Genomic DNA, 18,553 nt, shown 5'->3' on the forward strand with positions numbered 1-18,553 from the left:
TCATACCTAAATGAAAAAATAGGATCAGCACCTTCTAAAATGACCCTTAAGGCCAAAACTACAACAGAAAAAACAACATTTCTAAGCATTTCCCAGCCTCCCTGAATAGTGGTCTTCTGTGTCAAAGTCACATGCTTTGTGATGCTGACATGTCTGTGCTTCCGCCATTCGACAGACAAGATGAATTATTCACAAAGGTCACCACGGGTCAGATAAACAGGATCATAAAGGATGTTTTAGGCACTTGAACTAATGACCAACGCCATCCGTTTTCCTGAAACATGACAGGAAATTATCATTCAATGATAATGCTGTCAGAATTCCCTTGGATCGGCCATGACATTTCATATTTTCAACGGAAACGCCATGTTAAGAACTTAGGAACAACTATTGGTTGGTTTTTAGAGGCTGGTTCATTCTAAATGTGAGGAAATCTGGGTTATCCAGGTTTCAGTTTTTTTTTAATTTAGCATGTAATCCATACACACACACACACACACACACACACACACACACACAGCGTGTGTTGTGGCTTCACCAGGTTCCATCACTTGCTTGATGACGACACGCAGCGTCAGTCTGTCTAAAAACAAAACGCCAGGGGAATGGATGGAATGCCATGTAAGGATTAACACACTGACTCTGAGGAGTGGAGCACCAACACACACATACACACACACACGCACGCATTGCCTTTGTGAGTGACAACTTGGCATCAATGTGCGGCATCACACTGTGAGCCTTCCCCCGTGTAGCAGCCTCAATCTGTTAAGCAAAGACGTCAATGTGTGAAGTTTCCTGGCACAGAAAATGTAGTCAGATGCTCATCACTCTCTCCCTCGTGCACACACACACACACACACACACACACACAATAAACACATCCAAATATACCCGCGATCCTGGGGGTGCGGGTGGGGTTAAATGGGTCAGCAGGTAACACTACAGCTAAAGGTGGCGACAAAATAACCTTTGAACGATTCCACAGTGGATGTTAGACCACCAGAGCAGCAGACCATAATGAGGCGCAACTATCCCAGTGATGCAACACAAACCTTCAGGGGCGGCAAATAGGACGAGCAGCTATTTTGATCTCACAGCAGCCCTCCTGAGGGTTAATAATATCCACAGGACATCCCTGTGAAAGCCATCCCTTTGGCACCAGCTTGAAAGAGACGCTTTCATACTTTCACACCAAACATGACTCATCTTCCTAGATAGGAAAAAGATATTTTTGTAATTTCCTCTGTTTTTTTTTTTTTTATTCATTCCCTGCCCTAATTTTGGCACTTTTTTTTTCACTTCAGTACTAGATGATTCAGGATTTTGTGGCGGCAGCTCTTCCTCCTTCGCTTGCTTTCGTGCACACAAACACAAACTGTACGTTCACCACACATTAGCAGGCAACTTGATGAGTCAGTCTGTGCAGCGCACTGGCGTAGAGTCCACTTTCTTTATCCTCACACACGTATGCGCGCAAGGATGCAGACGTTTGCGTCATCAACTGCTTCCACGGCTCCCGCACTGATGTAGTCGGAGTCTCCTTCGCCTCCGGGATTGCTGCATTATTTGTCACTGCCTAGAAAACCCAGCTATTGGGAAATGAACTCATGATGGAAACAAAACACTGATACTGAAAATGCATCAACTACAGCACAGCAACAGCGGCCTGTAGAGTCACACAGTGTGCAGCCTAGAAACGGGAATACCACCACACAACAGCTCAATCATCAGGACATATTCCCTGAAATGTGAAGTATTTATAGCAGCACACTGACTCACTATTTGAGCATGTTATAATGTAATATATAATATTCTTTGGATTATCAAGTGTCTAGTGTGCACATGAATTATAGAAGGGGTCGTCTGCAGACACAGAACATTACCTGCAGTTTCCCTCAGCTGTAAATGTTTTTGGTGTAGGAGGATTTTTTGTGACTTTCAAGCCCATCGTCTTTGATTTTGGGGCCTTTTCCACAGTGTTAAAAATCCCTCTGACCGGCTGACGTCTGGCCTGGTGCCACTGATGATAAAATAATATTACTGTGGAGGTGGAATATAGGATTGAAAGTTTTATGAAAACTGACCAGATTCTCTTTGCTGTTTGTTTGTCTGATTCCTGCCTGCCTCATCTGCTCTGTGCTGCTTCAAGTGGCTGCGACTTTGGTCAAAAATAGACCTGATGCATAACTTTAGCTTCTGAAACATGCCGCAGTGCTTCTGGTCCGTGTTGCAGCCGGAACGCACCCTGTGGGATTTAACCTTGTACACAGGATGTTACCTGCCCCGCAGGTGTTGTGCTCAGTACTCTGGGGCACCAATAAATGTTGGGGTTTGCATGTCGGGGTGCAAAGCCGAAGTGAGAGAGTTTAGACCCTCATGGGTCCAGAGCTGAAGTTTTAAGAGAGCTCTGGGAGGAGAGCTGGCCTCTCCACAGTCCAGATGAGAAATCAGAGAGATCAGTGGGGGAGCTCTGGTTTTGTGGCCTGAGGTTGTAGGGTCACGTGTCCCACATTGGCCTAGACTGTGAAGATTGGACTGAAATTCATTAGACGAACAGACACATAAGCAGCAGGTAACATCACCTCGCTCCTCCTACAGTAGAGTTTATTATGTTGCAGTTAATGCTGATATTCTCTCATTTCCTGCCGTCATCACCACGAGGCTGAGTGCTGTTTTGCTCCAGGCGGAAGCTTGTGTTCTATTTTTGAAGGCTAAAACCTTTTCTTTTGCATTTGAAAGAGACACATGGAGGGACGCTATGGGCTTGGGTGGGTGGCTGTGAGGGGAAGTTGGGAGTTTCATGGGAAAACGCGGTCTTTGTATCAGGCAACACACAGAGACGGTGCTCACTAAGCGCGTGCACATGTTTGGGGGTTATCTGTCAGATCTAATAAGGTTAAGCTGTCACCCCACAGAGGGCCTTCAGATTCCAAAACCTAATTAACAATAGGAAGGGAATGGAAATGAACAGTGTGTTTGTGTGACGTGAGCAATCTCATGTGAAAATGTTCCACCTCAGTCCTGTGCCTGGAAATGAAGCAGTTCTATAAAGGGACGTTACCTCCGCAGCCATCAGCGCGTCAACAGCCATATCTGCTCCCTCTGTGAACATAGATGGAGTGGTGTGAGTGTCTGGTACGCCACTGTGGAAATGTACCTGCTTTTCCTCTCCATTTCCACCTCACACACACTCACACAGCGTATGAAGGCAGGCATAAACAAACAGCGCTACTTCCTGAACACAAAGGAAATTAATCATGATCACCTGGGATGCTACTGACAGCCTATCAACCCTCGCTGATATGCAGACGGCTTGTTTTTTTTTTTACTTTTTAACCATCAGTCTGCGTAAATCCAAATTACCCCCGACCTGTGTTTAACTTCTTCTGTTCCACCATATTCGACCGAATCTCTCCCTCCAATTTAATCTCTGCAGCACTCTTCATGTTCCTTTCCTCTGCAGAAATCATCCAGCCTTACTTGGAAATGAATCATAATTCCAGGAACCCGGTGCCGTCAGCAGAACAGGACTTGCAATAAGTGATTATGTGCAGTAATTGTGCGGCAGTGGGCAGTGTTCCTCCCTTCAGAAAAGAAAAGAAAACCCCTGGAATGAAGTGCTTCGCATTAAAGTCTGCACTTAATTAACAGCCTGTTCCGCCGAGAGATTAACGACGATGTCATTGTCTCCGTGCGAAAAGAAAACGACAAGCTTGACGTGCCTTCGTGGTTTCTTAAAAGCAGCTTTTCACAGAAATATTGTGAACTCTTTGTCTTCTTTATGAACCGGCAAAGGGTGAGAGAGACAAGGAGGGGAAATACAGGGCTTTCAGCATGTATATATAATATATATTATATATATATTTTTTTTCTTATTGAACCAATGTGTAGAAATTTGTTTCAGTTTGACATGTCATGATCTTTTTCTGTTGATAAAGGTTACTCGCCTCGATTCAATAAAACGCGAAACCCTCCAATGGGGTGAACGCACTTTAAAAGCTCTGTATATTGTTAGTTAACCTGTTTCATCCTTGCCTGTTAAGTGAAAAACCCACAGTCCAATACTCCATGTTGTTAGATCTATCTGCATTCAAGGAAAGAACATCTTCTCCTTGCCTGACCCACTTCCTTTCAACCTGCCTCTTCTGCTTCACTTAGAGGCTGCCGACAGTTCACAGGAAGCCTTGAGCTTTTATTCGCGAATATATGTGTTTTAAAAGAAAGTCTGCGGCGTGAATAACATTTTCATAGAGCAGACATAACCACCGCACAAGACAGGCTAAGAGTGATTGTGCTATTTCCTTTAGACTGTTATGTACAGGGCCATTTCTCGGCGGAGTAGATCGGCATAGTTTGTTACTCGAGCAACAAGTGGAGAAGGTTTAAAAAAGCAACTAAAGAGGTTATTCTAGGAGAGAGGCCAGCTTTGCATTCTGGGCTACAGACTGGTGAACAATGGCTGCTGTCAGTGTACCGATGGGGATATTTCATTCCTGATGGAGGTTCCCTCGTATGACGGCTGAACCTTGATGCAAAGGCTCAAGGAAGCACAAACTAGGTTACGTCAGTGTTTTCATATCAACATGACTGTGTGTGTGTGTGAAATGTGTCTGTAGTGACAAGCTAACAGAGTGTTCACCTCAAGTCAAACAGAGCGTTTTAGTGTCTATCAGCTCATTATTTTGGTTGGCTTTACTGCTTTGTTCGCTCCTGCTGTTCGTCTGTGCCGTCTGCACAGGAGAAGCTGTTTCAGATTTTCTGCTAAGCATCTACAATTTTAAAAGGTATATTCAATAAACACAACAGTAAACATATTGGACTGAGAGAGGGACATAAGGGCTACAGCACTATATGCCATAAAATAAGCTTATCAGTGTTACACACCTGCACTCGACTACAGTACAGCATGTGTGTTTTTCTCTAATTACATGCAGTGTTTGACTTCCACCCATAACACCAGCTCAGCAAAACGCAGCGTCCTGTTCCTTCAGCCACGCAGACGGATGGACGGATGACTGATGCACACACACAGAGACGGACAGTCGGACGGACAGATGACAATAAGCCAGACCAACAGATTGACAGAATGCCGACTGTGGATGAATCACTCACTTTGACACTGGCAAAAACATGCTAACTCCTGACTCACATATTACATACCAGCATGGGCTATTTCTCGTGCAGAAACACAAGAGGCCTCACGTGCACGTCTGCACAGAGTCATGTACACACACACACAGAACACAGGGAGGGCGAGCGCGTATCATGGTCCCTATCTGTAATCTGCAACCATTTGTACCTCAAAATACCAACAACTGCATCGCATATGATGTTGGGGGGCATTTGCAGTAGGAATAACCCCTGATTAGCCACGAAGGGACCAGGATCTGTGGAGATATCCTTTGACCTGGACTTTTTACAAGAGTAAAACCAAGGTACCAAATTTTTTTATTATAACATCCAAATAGGCCCAATGTGTCAGTTTCTAATAATGCATTGGCATTATTCTAAGGAGCACATGTAACTTTGTTGACATGTGCTGCTTGGTGGGATTTCAGCTTTTAAAGCAACGCCTCTGTTGGTTATTCGGAATTCATGGAACCACAGTTACATTTGGAACCTTCTTAAAGCTGCACCGATCAATATATTCATATCAATGATTGATGAAATGACTGTGTGTAATGTGAAAGAGGCCGCTTTTAGTGATTAAACCTTTGAGGACTGTCATCCACATCGACATTTTCAGACAATTACAGAGTTTCGTTTTAGGAATTTAAACCTGCGACTTTTTGCTGCCACTTGGTGACATAAGGCAATATAAATAGATTTATCAGCCACGCTCTACTCCATTCAAACCCTTGGGCATGTGGTATTTTGAATCAGGTGTAAAGACTGTTGTATGTTGGCGCCTGTGAAAGCTTTTACACAGACATTTTATCCACTTTTGAGGATGCATTTTCAGTCTCGAGTCTAAAAACCCTGGTTAGTGGAGTCAGTGCTATCAAAGGCATCATTTGAAATACAATTTTTTCTTTATTTTGCTTCAATGTTTTATTGAAAGCACAAATTCCATTGATTATAATGTAATTGCAATCAATACAATTACACCATGATCACCCGCAACAGGGATGCCAAGAACGAAAATGAAAAATTAGTTATCATTAAGAACATTACACCGTTTCCTGATTGTTTCCAAATGTAAAATAAAGGTTTTCCATGCAATTAACTGGAACGTAAGTATGAACTATCAGGAGGGAACTTTGCTATTCACAAGCTCCACTAAAAAAAGCACTTAGCAGGATATAAAACCAATTCTTCAATATTGTTGTGATGTGCAGATGATCCTGTCTTGAACAGATTTCGCAGCCCACCCCAAGCATGCATCCTCCCTTCTCTGTCGTAAAGCAATCAGACAAACAGAAGGAGAGCAATCCAGACAGACGGAGAGGATAACAGGGTGTGAGAGATAGAGGGTGGTGGTTGAGGGCCTGTGACGGAAGGAACAAAAGCAACTCAGCAAACAGGAAAAGCTCCACCTGACCTGCTCTCTCCGTTTTATGTGCTTGGTCGCACTTAATTGTACGTCCAGTTTTTTCCGGTCATGTGTTTGTACTGTTCTACTCCGTGGAATGTACTTTCTATAGTGATAAATCATTAGCACACGCACAAACAAACACACTGGTACTATATATGTTCCTCTGAACACAATCACGGAAGCTTCCATGAAACATGTCAGCTCCTGATAAATAACCTTTAACATCAGCAGAGTGTGGTTAACCGTAACCTTACGTCTAATCGAAACATTACGCTGATTCCGAGCCCTCTCTGTCCTGGTGAGGACATCATGTACATCATATCTCAACTGCACAAACACTACAAACTGTGCTGTGCAGGGTATTTCCTTAGTATGTTCAATATAACTGCACTCCCATAAGGCCTCTGTATTAATCTGAAGAGGAAACATATGCTCATTCCCAGTATAACTGCTCTGTTGGGACTTCCTCAAGACTCTGACGCATTTGCCCAATAAGGACAAACCTTTCCGCAATGTAGTGCAGTTCATACAAGGCTGTACACAGATCTTTGATTAGGGCAACTCCTGATAAGCAACTGTGCCTTTACTTTGTTCTCGACATTAAGGATAGTTTGGATTATTTGAAGTGGAGTTGTATGAGGCACTGGTCCATAGTTAGTGTGTTAGCTACTGGATTGCAGTCAGCATGTCCAGCGTTTGGAGCAGCAGGCAGGAGTCCCAGCACAGATGCTAAGCAGTGTACTACTGTGGATGGGAGCAGCATAAAAACCTATTTTAGCCACCTAAAAGAAATAAAATCAACATGAGTTTTAGTGTATAGCTGGCAGACAGCCCTTTCAACTGGAACTGAAGCTATTCTTTCCCCTTGCTTGCTTCAAAGACACCTAACTTTATTGACAAAAACAGCCATTTTACCTTGAAGAATATTGGAGTGTCTAAGCTATCGTTGCTACAGTTGGTTAGTGTGCTTGCGTTATTGTATTACTTTGATGTTTTAAATTGTTCTCTCTATATCTGTTAATTACTCATATTCACCAACCTAACGTTTTAAGATGCAATTTAAAAGAAGCCAAAGATTTGATGCGTTTCAGTTCAAAACCAGACTGGAAACCGTTAAAAACACTCATAAAAGAGATTAATTGTGAAGAAATGATCTTTTCTAGAACCTTGGATAAAAGTAAATTTAGAGATAGATCTGTAATTGCTGAAGGACCGGGGCTCCAAATGGGTTTTTTTAAATTTTTTAAGCAGTGGATGAATAATAGCATGCTTAAAACTGTCAGGAAAAGAACCAGAGGTCAGAGACTTGTAGATAATTTGCAAAATAACAGGGCTGACAGTAGGAAAACCCTCCTTGAGCAGTTTAATGGGAATGATATCCAAGATACAGGAGGATGGGGGGGTTCATCTGGGAGACGTCAATGCAAGAAGAAGAAGAATTAAAAGGTATCCTTGGAATTTAAGAAAGTTGGATATCTGCACGTCTATAAATGTTGATGTTGGCTTGAAAATACAATTTACCTGAAAGAACTGGACACTCAAGTCCAGGTGTTCAGAGCCAGGCAGTATTTCTGTAAATCTGAAAGCAATGAGGGTTGAAGGGGAATGATGATAGAGGGGATTTTTTTTCCTTCTGTTTGATGCAGAAAAACCAAACACCACCCTTTTCGAATCCCACGGCACGACACACTGTTTTGCCCCCAGGTAACATGACACTTACAGAAGAAATATGGCTGTCTGTGGGTCTGACTGCTGAGACAGCCCATTGTTTTTCTACCGAGCTGGTGTTATGGGTGGAAGTGAGTCACTGTGTGGGTGTCTGGGTGATGACTGACAACTTTTTAAATTTACATACAAATACAAAACCATAACGAAAACATATAGATTTCAGTTTTGTTTTCACGACACAATTTGTTTTGCAGACTGAAGTGAAGTAATGTCATTACAGGAGCACGCTTTTTATTTTACTCTACCATTCAAATCTACAGTGCCTCTTGGAAAGTGTTAAATAAAAAGGAAAAGACCTCAGGAAAATCCAATCCTGGCAGATTTCCCAGGTGTCCTTCCTATTTTAGTAAACTTTTGTTGCTTTTGAAGGCCTCCTGTATGGTTATTGACCGTGAAGTTATATGAGAGGTTACATTTAGTTGTATTTCTGGCATGATGAAATCTAACGGGCCAACTACACTCCATAAAGACTCTCACTACAATTCCACCCTCTTACATTCTAAAAAACCTCCACTATGTTAACACTGTGCCCACACTCACAATACAAATCATCTGAATGAAGTTTCCTACCTCAATATCTGCACTGATGCAAAGATCATTTGGACATTATTCCCTGTTTCATGTCCATATGTGCATTGAAACAGCTCTGAGCATGTTTCTGTTCATACTGGCCATTAAAAGACTCATTCTGTGCAAAAATATATTACAAATATTATCTGAAATTAATATCAGGCTTCAGCAGTACATGTGAATCATATCAAGTGGGTACCGTCCAAGTCACACAGTTTTTTGGAACTGAACTCCCTGTGGGTTTTTTTTTCCTCGCTGTCCAGTGCCAACATTTTCAAAATTCTCACTTTCAGCAATATCGGCACATGGCGACTATAGTATGTTTAACGTTCAGGAAAGATCTAGGTTATGGCGAATAAACTTAGAGTGTGGTGACAGTCGGTGAGGGACAGATCATGGTGCAGGTCTGTGATGTCTTGCGCCTCATGTAGTGCAGGACTGTCGGCCGATAGTCGACACAGTTTTGTTCATTTGCTCAATATCTGAGCCAAACAGGTAAGTTTATAAGCTGGGAAAAAAACAAATTCTGAAAATAAACTACCTTTATTCATCTTTGTCCTGGCATGGACGGTTAACCTGTTCAGAACCCATTCAGAGCCTCTGTGTGCCCGGTGCTAGAGCATGCTGGGTTTGGCTCCAGCCCCTCGCAACCCTGCAAAGGCTTACATAGACAAATTATGGAGGACATGCTGGCGAGGTTTTGTTCAATGTAAAAACATAACTGTAAAATGCCACCCAAGAGACGGGGCTCAGCTGGGCAGCACAACAGACCCGAGGTACGTGTTGAGGTGAGGACCTGGGCGTAATTTAAGGAAAACAAGCGGATAAACTGACCAGTGGAAACCCAATGATGAGCCAGGCGGATCAAAGATTACATAAACGAATGATTGCACGCAGTCGACCACACGGCAACACCACCTGCTGTGCACCACTGACATGTAGAGTCTGCCAGTTATGCTGCGGTTCATCTAAGGACTCATGTTTTTGCATCTTTAAGTGGTGCCAAAAACAAGACAAAGATAGTATTGAATTAACGCAGTTTCAGCAATCTGTGTTCAATCTATTATTTCTGCATCTTGGTTTAATTTCCTCTCATTAATGCGCTGGCTGCTGCTGCAAAAAAAAATGATTTGCAGCAACACAAGCACGAGACATTCATTGACAAAACTAGCTGACATACAACTGACACACATGCAGTGTTTGTGCAACGGATGGCTGGTTTTTTTGCCGTCATGTAAGCTACATTTTAACAGCATCATGGCTGCCAGGCGGGCGCTCGGACGGAACTGATGGCGCTTCCGATGAATTCTTCAACAGAAGCTGACCTTATTAGAGCAGTCGGTGGTGGTGGGAAGTCTAGAAAGGGAGCAAAAGGCGTGACTCTGAAAAGTGCACCAGGTCACAAGCGGGACGCAGGTAGAGGGTTTTACACCAAAAGAAAGAAAAAGCGACAGAGCAGAATGTGAAATATTGTACTCCATATTGACTGAAAGATGTTTTTATGCATCTTGACAGCAACCTTAGTCTTGCCTGTCTAGGTTTCCTGTGATCTCGGTTTGTCTGCAAGTTTTCCCGCTACTCATCTCTGCTCGAGGCTACATTAGCCACAAGCACAACACACCAGAGTCCCCCACTGAACTGTTGAGTTGTGAGACAGACGCACACACCTTCTGAGGCATGTATTGAAATGGTAAAATGGCACCGAAGGCAGTGTGTGTGATCCAGAATCTCGTGAGCCGTTAGCTCCAACCACAGTTTATAGAATGTCACAGCACTTCAAATGCATCTTGATATTGCCTTTTTAAATTGCCTGATATGATTTCTTTGATGTGGGCTGCCTCATCTACAAACAGAAAAGCCCATTTCCTGATATTTCACCCCGTTTATGTATTTACACAATGTATGATAAATGTATCAGGTTGTTTAACTTAACTTTTTTGTTTCTGGTGATGGTAAAGATCGAACAAAATAACCTTCAAAAACGTTTTATCATATATGCTTTTCAGAATACCATATCATAGTAAATGTAAAGGTTTTTTTAAATAGACAGCATTGTGCAAAACAGCATTGTTTGTAATTCGTAGAAGTTGGATAGAAACAGTTTCAGCGAGTTTCATTAGGAAGGACACAAATCCATACCAAACTGCAAGGATTTATGGGTAAAAGAAGGCAGATGTTGTCATTTGATAGCCAGCAGTTTTCCATGCGTCACAAAGTCTATCCTGGTATAATAAAATGGACTGAGGGCAATCTGCAGTCTAGACCGCTGTTCATATTCCACCGTTTCTTCATGTGTTCTTTACTGATATAATCAGCGGAGAGGAAATTACAACAAAAGGCACAAAGAGCCAAGTTCATCACGTAAAGTTACCCTGTCAGAATGTCAAACCAGGAGGGAAGCCAAGTTTCCCAACTTTAGTTGAAAGGATTCTGTGAGGTTCATGTGACTTGAATGGATACAAAGCAGAAAAACAAACCAAAGTAGATGAAATGCACCTTTAATTGCACCAAAAAGAGGGTCATTAAAATGTTCTGGGCCCTCCTATAATTCCTCTCATTGTGAGTTTTAAGTGGTGGAATGAAACATCCCATGGACAGAAATATGCATGTTTGAACTTGTACATTCGACTAGGCACAATAAAACAACACTCAGCACCAAAGCACATTAACCATTAACACTTGTTCAGCATCCACCATTTTGTTCCCAAGAAGCACATCAGCAGCAGCAGCAGGCAAATTTGTAACTGATCTGCCTGAAACAGCCAAAAACGGATTCAAACAAACGATGAAAATCCTGGCAGAGACAAACGACAGCGTAAAATGTGGATTCACGGTAGAGAATCTTCAGTCAAAACGTATTTCCAAATGACATGTTCAAATAAACGCACATATATTGTATTGTGTTGTGTTGTGGAGGTATTCTTGCCCGTCAGCAGGGCTTTTTAATCCAATAACTCTGTTTGAATCTGATGCAATGTGCTTCTGTAAACGTGCTAAAAAGGAGAAAATATAGCTGTGAATTGCTTTCTGACATGCTGAGGTCATTTTTGTGTATTTACAATAGGCAGATTGTGAGAGGTTGAACCTGAAATGAATAAAACGTATCCAAAACTGTTTTGTAAAAAGGAGAGCACGTAAAAACCAAGTGTATAACAGAACAAGTCACCCCTCTTTTTGTACATTTCAGCTCATTCTTGCATCTCGAAATTCGTCTATTGTCCATTTTTTAAATATCCATCTTTTCTTCTTTCTAATATTTAAACATATTAAGTACCTACACGTTTGTCAGTGACCGTTTTTCTAATATATTCAACCATAGTGATGTTTTGGCAACATGCATATGTACGAGTGTAATATATTTATATATATATTTTTTTTTTCTCATTGGTGCGTCGATCGTTGTGAAACAGAGAAAACTAGTAAAAAAAAAAAAAAAAAAAGCACCAATATAACCATGTCAGCTCTTTAAAAACCTTCTAGAGACACATAGTTTTATACAGATTTCCATTTGTGTGACAGTGGTACTCTCCCACAATGCTCTAACGTAAAATAATGACCTGACATAACAGTGACAGTGTGTGTGAGCCCAGTTCACTTTTCTGTTTATGCATTGCACATACTAGCCAGTGCTTACAACTCGTGTGTGTGTGTGTGTGTGTAGTGGAGTGCCCCGTTTTTCTTGTGAGTGAATCATGGTTCGTTATTGTAATACAATACTGCCAACCGTTCGTGAGGGGTACTGTAGGTAAACTGCTCCGATGGCTTAAAAAATAAAATTGACTTTGAACAAGAACCCAAAAATCATACAGTACTTTTAGACTTACCACATCTCCATTTTGAAATCATTTTGTCCTCATGTGCAACTGTTTCCTTGTCACAGTTGATCTAAGTGCAATTGGTGGACGTGTGGCGGCAGAGTCCACTTCACGCTCGGTCTCAGAGTGCCCCCTTGTGGTCCGACAGGTGAGTGTCCTCTCCCAGCACAGAGCAACGGGTGTCTGCTTTGTGCAGAGCATCCACCCTGTACATTAATGTGGCTGATTGTTCCCCTCTTAGCATTTTACCTTCCGTCTCTTCAGAAATGAATCCTGGCATTCACTCGGCGAGCCCCGACGCCTGCCCGTGTGATGAGGGGAGCGCTTTCACTGCCTTTTGCCGTCCAGGATCGCCCTCCAGTCGTCCGACCAGGACAGGAGTCGTCTCTGGGGGGTGGAAAGATGCTTGTTGTGGCAGGCGGTGAACAGGATGTGCTCCCACGTCGGTTTGGGCTCCACGCCTGATCGGGAGGCACAAACGTTAAGTGAGTGACAGCACACACACATTTGGCTGTGTGAATGAAGCTATGACGAAGGTGTATGAAAAGAATTACGTCTATAAGATTATACAGTCATGTTCCTTTCAGATTTGTCTTCCTTCCATCCTCCCTCCGCACGTGCAGAACTCTGTATTTTATTTTAATGCTATTTTTAGAAACAGTTTTACATATTGGGTATGTTTTGTCACTCGTTTTTTGTCAGTTAATGAGTCGCAAACAGCATGTCTGCACTTCCTCACATCAGAGAACATGCAACATTGTGACACAGTGATTGTCCAATCACAGTTTAGCAACTGCAGACCTTTGGATTTTCCTACATGCTGAAGCAGGGTTTGGGTTGGGTCACATTACTTTAACATATAGTCAGTTACTCAATACAGATTACATTGAAATAATGTACCTTATTCTACAAAACAGATGCAGCCCCAAAAAAATGTCTTTTCAGCATTTACAGTCACTCAGATGAAATGGCTGCTGTGTGTGCATTCTGCACACTGTTCTGTTTCTTCGGTGGAAGTTTGTGTGACTGTTGGCGACACTGCCAGGAGCAGAAGGTTGGGGAATTGCTGCTGCTTGAACTGTTCATTTTGAGCAGTACTTTTTTTCCCCCGCCACAAACAGAGGAGCATTTGCGTAGGAACGCTTTTCCTGAGTTAATAACACTGATCATCACGAAAAAAAGTTTCAGAATTTAAAAATTGCCATATTTAAAGGGTAAAAATGTAATCAAGGACGTTAAATTGGTCCGGCAGTCATCATTCTGCTTGTTCAAGTGGCTGGCTGATGCCCAAAGTACCTCACAGAAGCACTACATTTAGGAACACTGCTTTTAGTGTTTTCGCTGCGCAACATTTTAGAACACACGTTCAAACTTAACATAAGAGGTCAATTTCAAACCACTCTACAATGTGACTGTTATCAACTTGTTGTTTTTTTACTTTACTTACTTACTTTTTTGTGCACATTCATTCTGGTTGAATGAATGAATGAATGAAAAATCCTTGACAATGTGCCTATAATCTAGTTTTTTTGTTGCCTGTTAACCTGGGCTGACTACAGGTACTTATTTATTGTAATCTGATCAAATTACCCCCGTTAGGTGTAATCCATTGCTACCCAAGCCTGAGAAGGCCACTCTGCCACTCAGCTGTAAAGCGTTTGGAGGGCCAAGTGTAAAGGACACATTTGTTAGTGTGTTCCACCTCCAGCAGGAACCGAGCGTTACTTTCAAGGCCGTGTTCATGTTCATTAGCAGGCGTTTTTGTTAGTGTGCATACAGTCCTCACCTAAAATGTCAGGCTTGTCGTCAATGAGGACGTCTCCGGTGATTAATGTCTTGTCGCTGGTCAGGATGACCTGCTCCAGAAAGTCGTGGCCTAAATGATTCTCCACCCAGGCATACTGGACAAACACACACACACACAAGATCAAATTAGAAAAAAGGAAGCGCAGTAATAACGCTCAAAGGGAGCAGAGTAGATGTTGATCAACAGAGGGCTCACCTTCTCATACGGGCAGTGTTTGTAATGCTTTATAGGGCTGGTGCAAATAAAGACATCTGTGCTGCAGACAGAGAGGGAAACAACAGGACCACAGTGGAAAAATTTAAAAGGCATCTTGATATTCCAGCTGCTCCTACCTGACATGAACAGACCTCCTCTGGTAGGAAAACACAGAGGTGAAAAACAGAAGTGATCCCACCATATGGTTGATCTCCCCGATAACAAAACAGGCTCGCTCAGGCGCCGGCGTCCGAGGGATCCCATTCATTTCCACCAGAGGAAAAGTAAACACACAGTTTCATAACTATGGCGGCTATTTTTAGACGCTGCTCTGCTGTGTCGTGTGCTTCTGAGAATGCTACTGGAAAAGCCTCCTTCATATTGACACTGGCTGTATCTGAATGATGGCCATTACCTGTGCAGATGCCAGGTACAGGATGCCTTCACCAAAGCACATGCAGTACAGTCCTCTAAATGGGACCATCATTTACTGAATGACCATCATGCTCTAGTGAAGATTTAAATTAGCGACTGAGACCATAAACTCGCTGAGAAACTGTTGACTGAGGTAGTAGATCAAGTGAGAAGTGGGCTAATTTTCTCATTGACTTCAATACAGTCTGACCTCTATTTGAACTTCTATCGCCCCCCACTGGCCACGAGAAACAATGCAGGTTTAAGGTTGCTTCAGCATTGGCTTCATTTTTTCAGACCAGGAAGTTGTGTCAACTTCTTTAAACAGTTTATGCTCATATCCAACATTTAGCATTCTTTAACATGACCACTCATAGCGGCCGCCGTTTCTCCACTATTACAGGTGTCGGTTTATATAATGGACGGGTGAGATTCATCTTTGAGACCTACTTTTCCATCTTGGCCATCTCCTTGACTGCCTCCACTCCTCCTGGCAGCGGATCCAGTTCTATGAAGAAGTCCTTGGACTCCCAGATACTGATGGCTTTTTCCTGGAGTCAAAACACACACACACACACACACACACACACACACACACACAGAGCTTAGTATCAGTGTACATTGATAAGGTGTGTACATGTGTGTGTCCATGTGACGGTACATCTGTGCTACAGGAGGAGAGTCCAAAAGGCCGCTTTTTCAAGGTAAGCTAGACACTCGGGTGGCCAAGGGGAGAAAAAAAATGCTGATATTCTGTGTTTTTAATGATGATGAAAAAACACATCTTCGTGGTCTATTTCTATTACACCTTGTATCTTTGACCTAGTTTACCTTTTCGATATATTTAAGATTTAATATCATTCTAAACATGGGAGGAACGTGTTGGATCATAACATCAGCTAGGCCCACATATTATTTGTTAAAATAAGAGTAGAAAATAGTCTGCTGTTGATTAATTAGTTTGATATTCTGAAATATTAACATTGCATTCATACACTTGACTCTGAGAATAACATTAGTGGGTCTCTAAAAATAAATAAAAAAACCTAGCGTAAAAAGAAGATCCTGTGTTCGGCTATCTTTAACCAGCATCAGGATTAAACCACATGCATGCACGTCCCATTCTAACATATGCACTGTGCCTTCACCAGGCCATACTGTATGGATCTGACCCTTCTGGTCCAATGGTTCAGTATGGTTTAAGTGGTTTATGTACTGGATGGGATTGTAGACTGTGATCATTTATTTATTTCAGTGAATCACAAGCATTACAAGGCTGCAAACTGCTGATCTGTAAAGCCCATTCAATAATGTTCACATCTAAGGAGGGAAGCAGCAATACTTCATGTTGGTTAATATAAAGTGCAAACAGGATATATTAGTGTTAATTCAGTCCTTTCGGTTGCAGCTCGGTGGCCTCTGGCTCTGTGTGGGACTGTGGATGTGACTATTTCTGTCCACGTGAATGAGTGCATGTCACTTACACACAGGTCACTCCTCAGCTGGCCGTACTGCGATGACACCCAGAACCCCCTCCGGTCGCCCAGGCTGATGTAGGGCTCGTCCGGGTATCTGGCCCGGTACTTCTTCAAGAACCCCCCCTCGAAGTCCGCCAGGACCCCGTCCATGTCAACCAGAACCCGCAGTCTCTTGCCCGAGGGAGAGGAGGACGACATGTTGGCGCAAATCCTCTTAAACGGATCACGGAGCAAAGTTCTCCCTCTTCCGAGTAGGCGGGTTGTACCGGACAGCAGCGGCATTGTTGACTGTTGACCGAGCGGCTGCTGCAGTTCCGGTAACTGTCGCCGCCGTTAACCCGCTCCAAGCGCCGAGTGTAAACCCTGGCTGGAGTCCGCATGGGAGTAGGAAAGTTTGGCAGTTAAACCGTGTCCCTTTTAGCACTTAGCATCGGTTGTATCGTTATTAGTCTTTTCGTCAAGTTTAGTTTCACCGCTAGCTTAACTTTGTCACTGTGCGCCGCTCTGCTGCGCAGCTGCAGTGGGGCTAACGGTGGCGAGCTAACTTTAGCTGACAGGCCAGCGGACAGGTCAGATGTAACGCGCCTTTGGCCGCGGTGCTCTGGCAGCTGTTTGCATGCTGTGTGGTCGGTGTGTATTAACTGGGCGGCAGCTGGCCACGTCCCCTTTCACACCGTCGTCCACTTCTGTTACTGAGGCTGTTGGTGCAACCTGGACTGACACTAGCTGCGGTGGAGCACAGCTGGCTCCGCAGCGCCATGGGACTGTGGGCTCAGCAGCGGGGACACACTGTACTACAAGTCCGGCCGCATCAAAGATGGTTTAATGGTGCGCCGAGGGCTCACTCCTCTATTGATGTCAATGTATGAGAACCATGGACAGTCACAGGGAGCAGCTTTCTAATACCGCACATTTGAAAAGAAAGGAAAAAAACAAACTTTAATTATCAACTAGTATTTTTAGAATTTTAGAATATTTTGTTTTATGTTTTTTTGGATCTCAAGAGGCAACAATTAAACATTCATCAGCTATACAAAATGTTTCTAATCATGCGCCACAATAAATGTTTCATTTTGTTTGTTTGAGTTGTCATATTTATTTTTAAGTTTTGCTTATCTTCAGTAATTGAACATTTGTTTTTATCTCGACTAAAAGGACCATGCATATCTTCAGTTTCCGGCAGACAGGCGAGAAGGAGAAAATATCCAAAAGCAAGAGAAGAGAAAGCTCCGGCTCACTGTCTTATTACTTGTGAGAAACATTCTCAATCAAATCTATCGATAAAGCAAGCCAATAGAGTACATTACAGTAACACCTGTGGAACAGAGGCACATTTGGGGCAATGAAATAAAAAATATCAGCATTGTCAATGATAATGCTCAATGGTCACATTGTTTTTTTCTTCTAGTTTGTGAAAATGATGTCCAATTAAATGTAAAATTGTACCATTTTTCACATCAAATTGTACATCACCAATGTAAAATTAGCTTCTATAGCGAAGGAAATAAAACACATTCATACAAAACATTGGTGACAGGCATTACACTGGTAACTGTCGAACCAAAAATGGTAATAAATACAAGTGTACTGTTAATGCTTAGTATCTACTTCATTTAAATTACATATCATGCTGTGCATGCTGTATAGACCGTAAAGCCCTGCGTAATCTAATTTATTATATTGGGCTATATGGATAAAATTGACTTGACTATCAATGTCTCAGTATATTAGATTTTTCCATCAGTTTCCTATAAAATTATTATTCAAGGCCTAAGTTGAACCCTGAATGAATGAGAAGGGATGGATGTATGGATGGCAAAACTGAAATTCATGCAGTTGTATTTTTTAGGTACAAAAAAACTTTGTGGTCAGTGGATAATCAATGGATGCTTTAAAGTCAGTTAGAGAGGAACTCTTACATTGTAGAACATCTTTGTTGAAAATCCGGTAAAGTGTACGTCAGTTCCTGTATTTATTTTTCCTTAAAGTGAGTACTGGCACTGCAGTA

General features: G+C 42.5%; 1 protein-coding gene across 1 annotated transcript; it reads right to left on the reverse strand.

Moving 5' to 3' along the window:
* Window positions 1–12,256: 12,256 nt before the first annotated feature.
* Window positions 12,257–17,222, reverse strand: LOC139219937 (5'(3')-deoxyribonucleotidase, mitochondrial-like). The gene is made up of 5 exons (XM_070851950.1): window positions 16,552–17,222; window positions 15,518–15,618; window positions 14,654–14,714; window positions 14,438–14,552; window positions 12,257–13,112 (listed from the first exon to the last, which is right to left on the reverse strand). The coding sequence occupies exons 1-5, from the start codon at window positions 16,825–16,827 to the stop codon at window positions 12,979–12,981; spliced, it is 687 nt and encodes a 228-aa protein (XP_070708051.1). The 5' UTR covers window positions 16,828–17,222; the 3' UTR covers window positions 12,257–12,978.
* Between the last annotated feature and the right edge of the window lie 1,331 nt (window positions 17,223–18,553).

Source organism: Pempheris klunzingeri, chromosome 20 (assembly GCF_042242105.1).
Source record: "Pempheris klunzingeri isolate RE-2024b chromosome 20, fPemKlu1.hap1, whole genome shotgun sequence".
NCBI lineage: Eukaryota > Metazoa > Chordata > Actinopteri > Acropomatiformes > Pempheridae > Pempheris > Pempheris klunzingeri.

Excerpts from the sequence above, each read along its gene's own strand:
- LOC139219937 (XM_070851950.1), bottom strand. The coding sequence starts at position 16,827 with ATGCCGCTGCTGTCCGGTACAACCCGCCTACTCGGAAGAGGGAGAACT. Across the intron at positions 14,715-15,517 it reads GAGATGGCCAAGATGGAAAA|CACAGATGTCTTTATTTGCA; the intron begins GTAGGTCTCAAA and ends CTCTGTCTGCAG. Across the intron at positions 14,553-14,653 it reads AACACTGCCCGTATGAGAAG|TATGCCTGGGTGGAGAATCA; the intron begins GTGAGCCCTCTG and ends GTGTTTGTCCAG.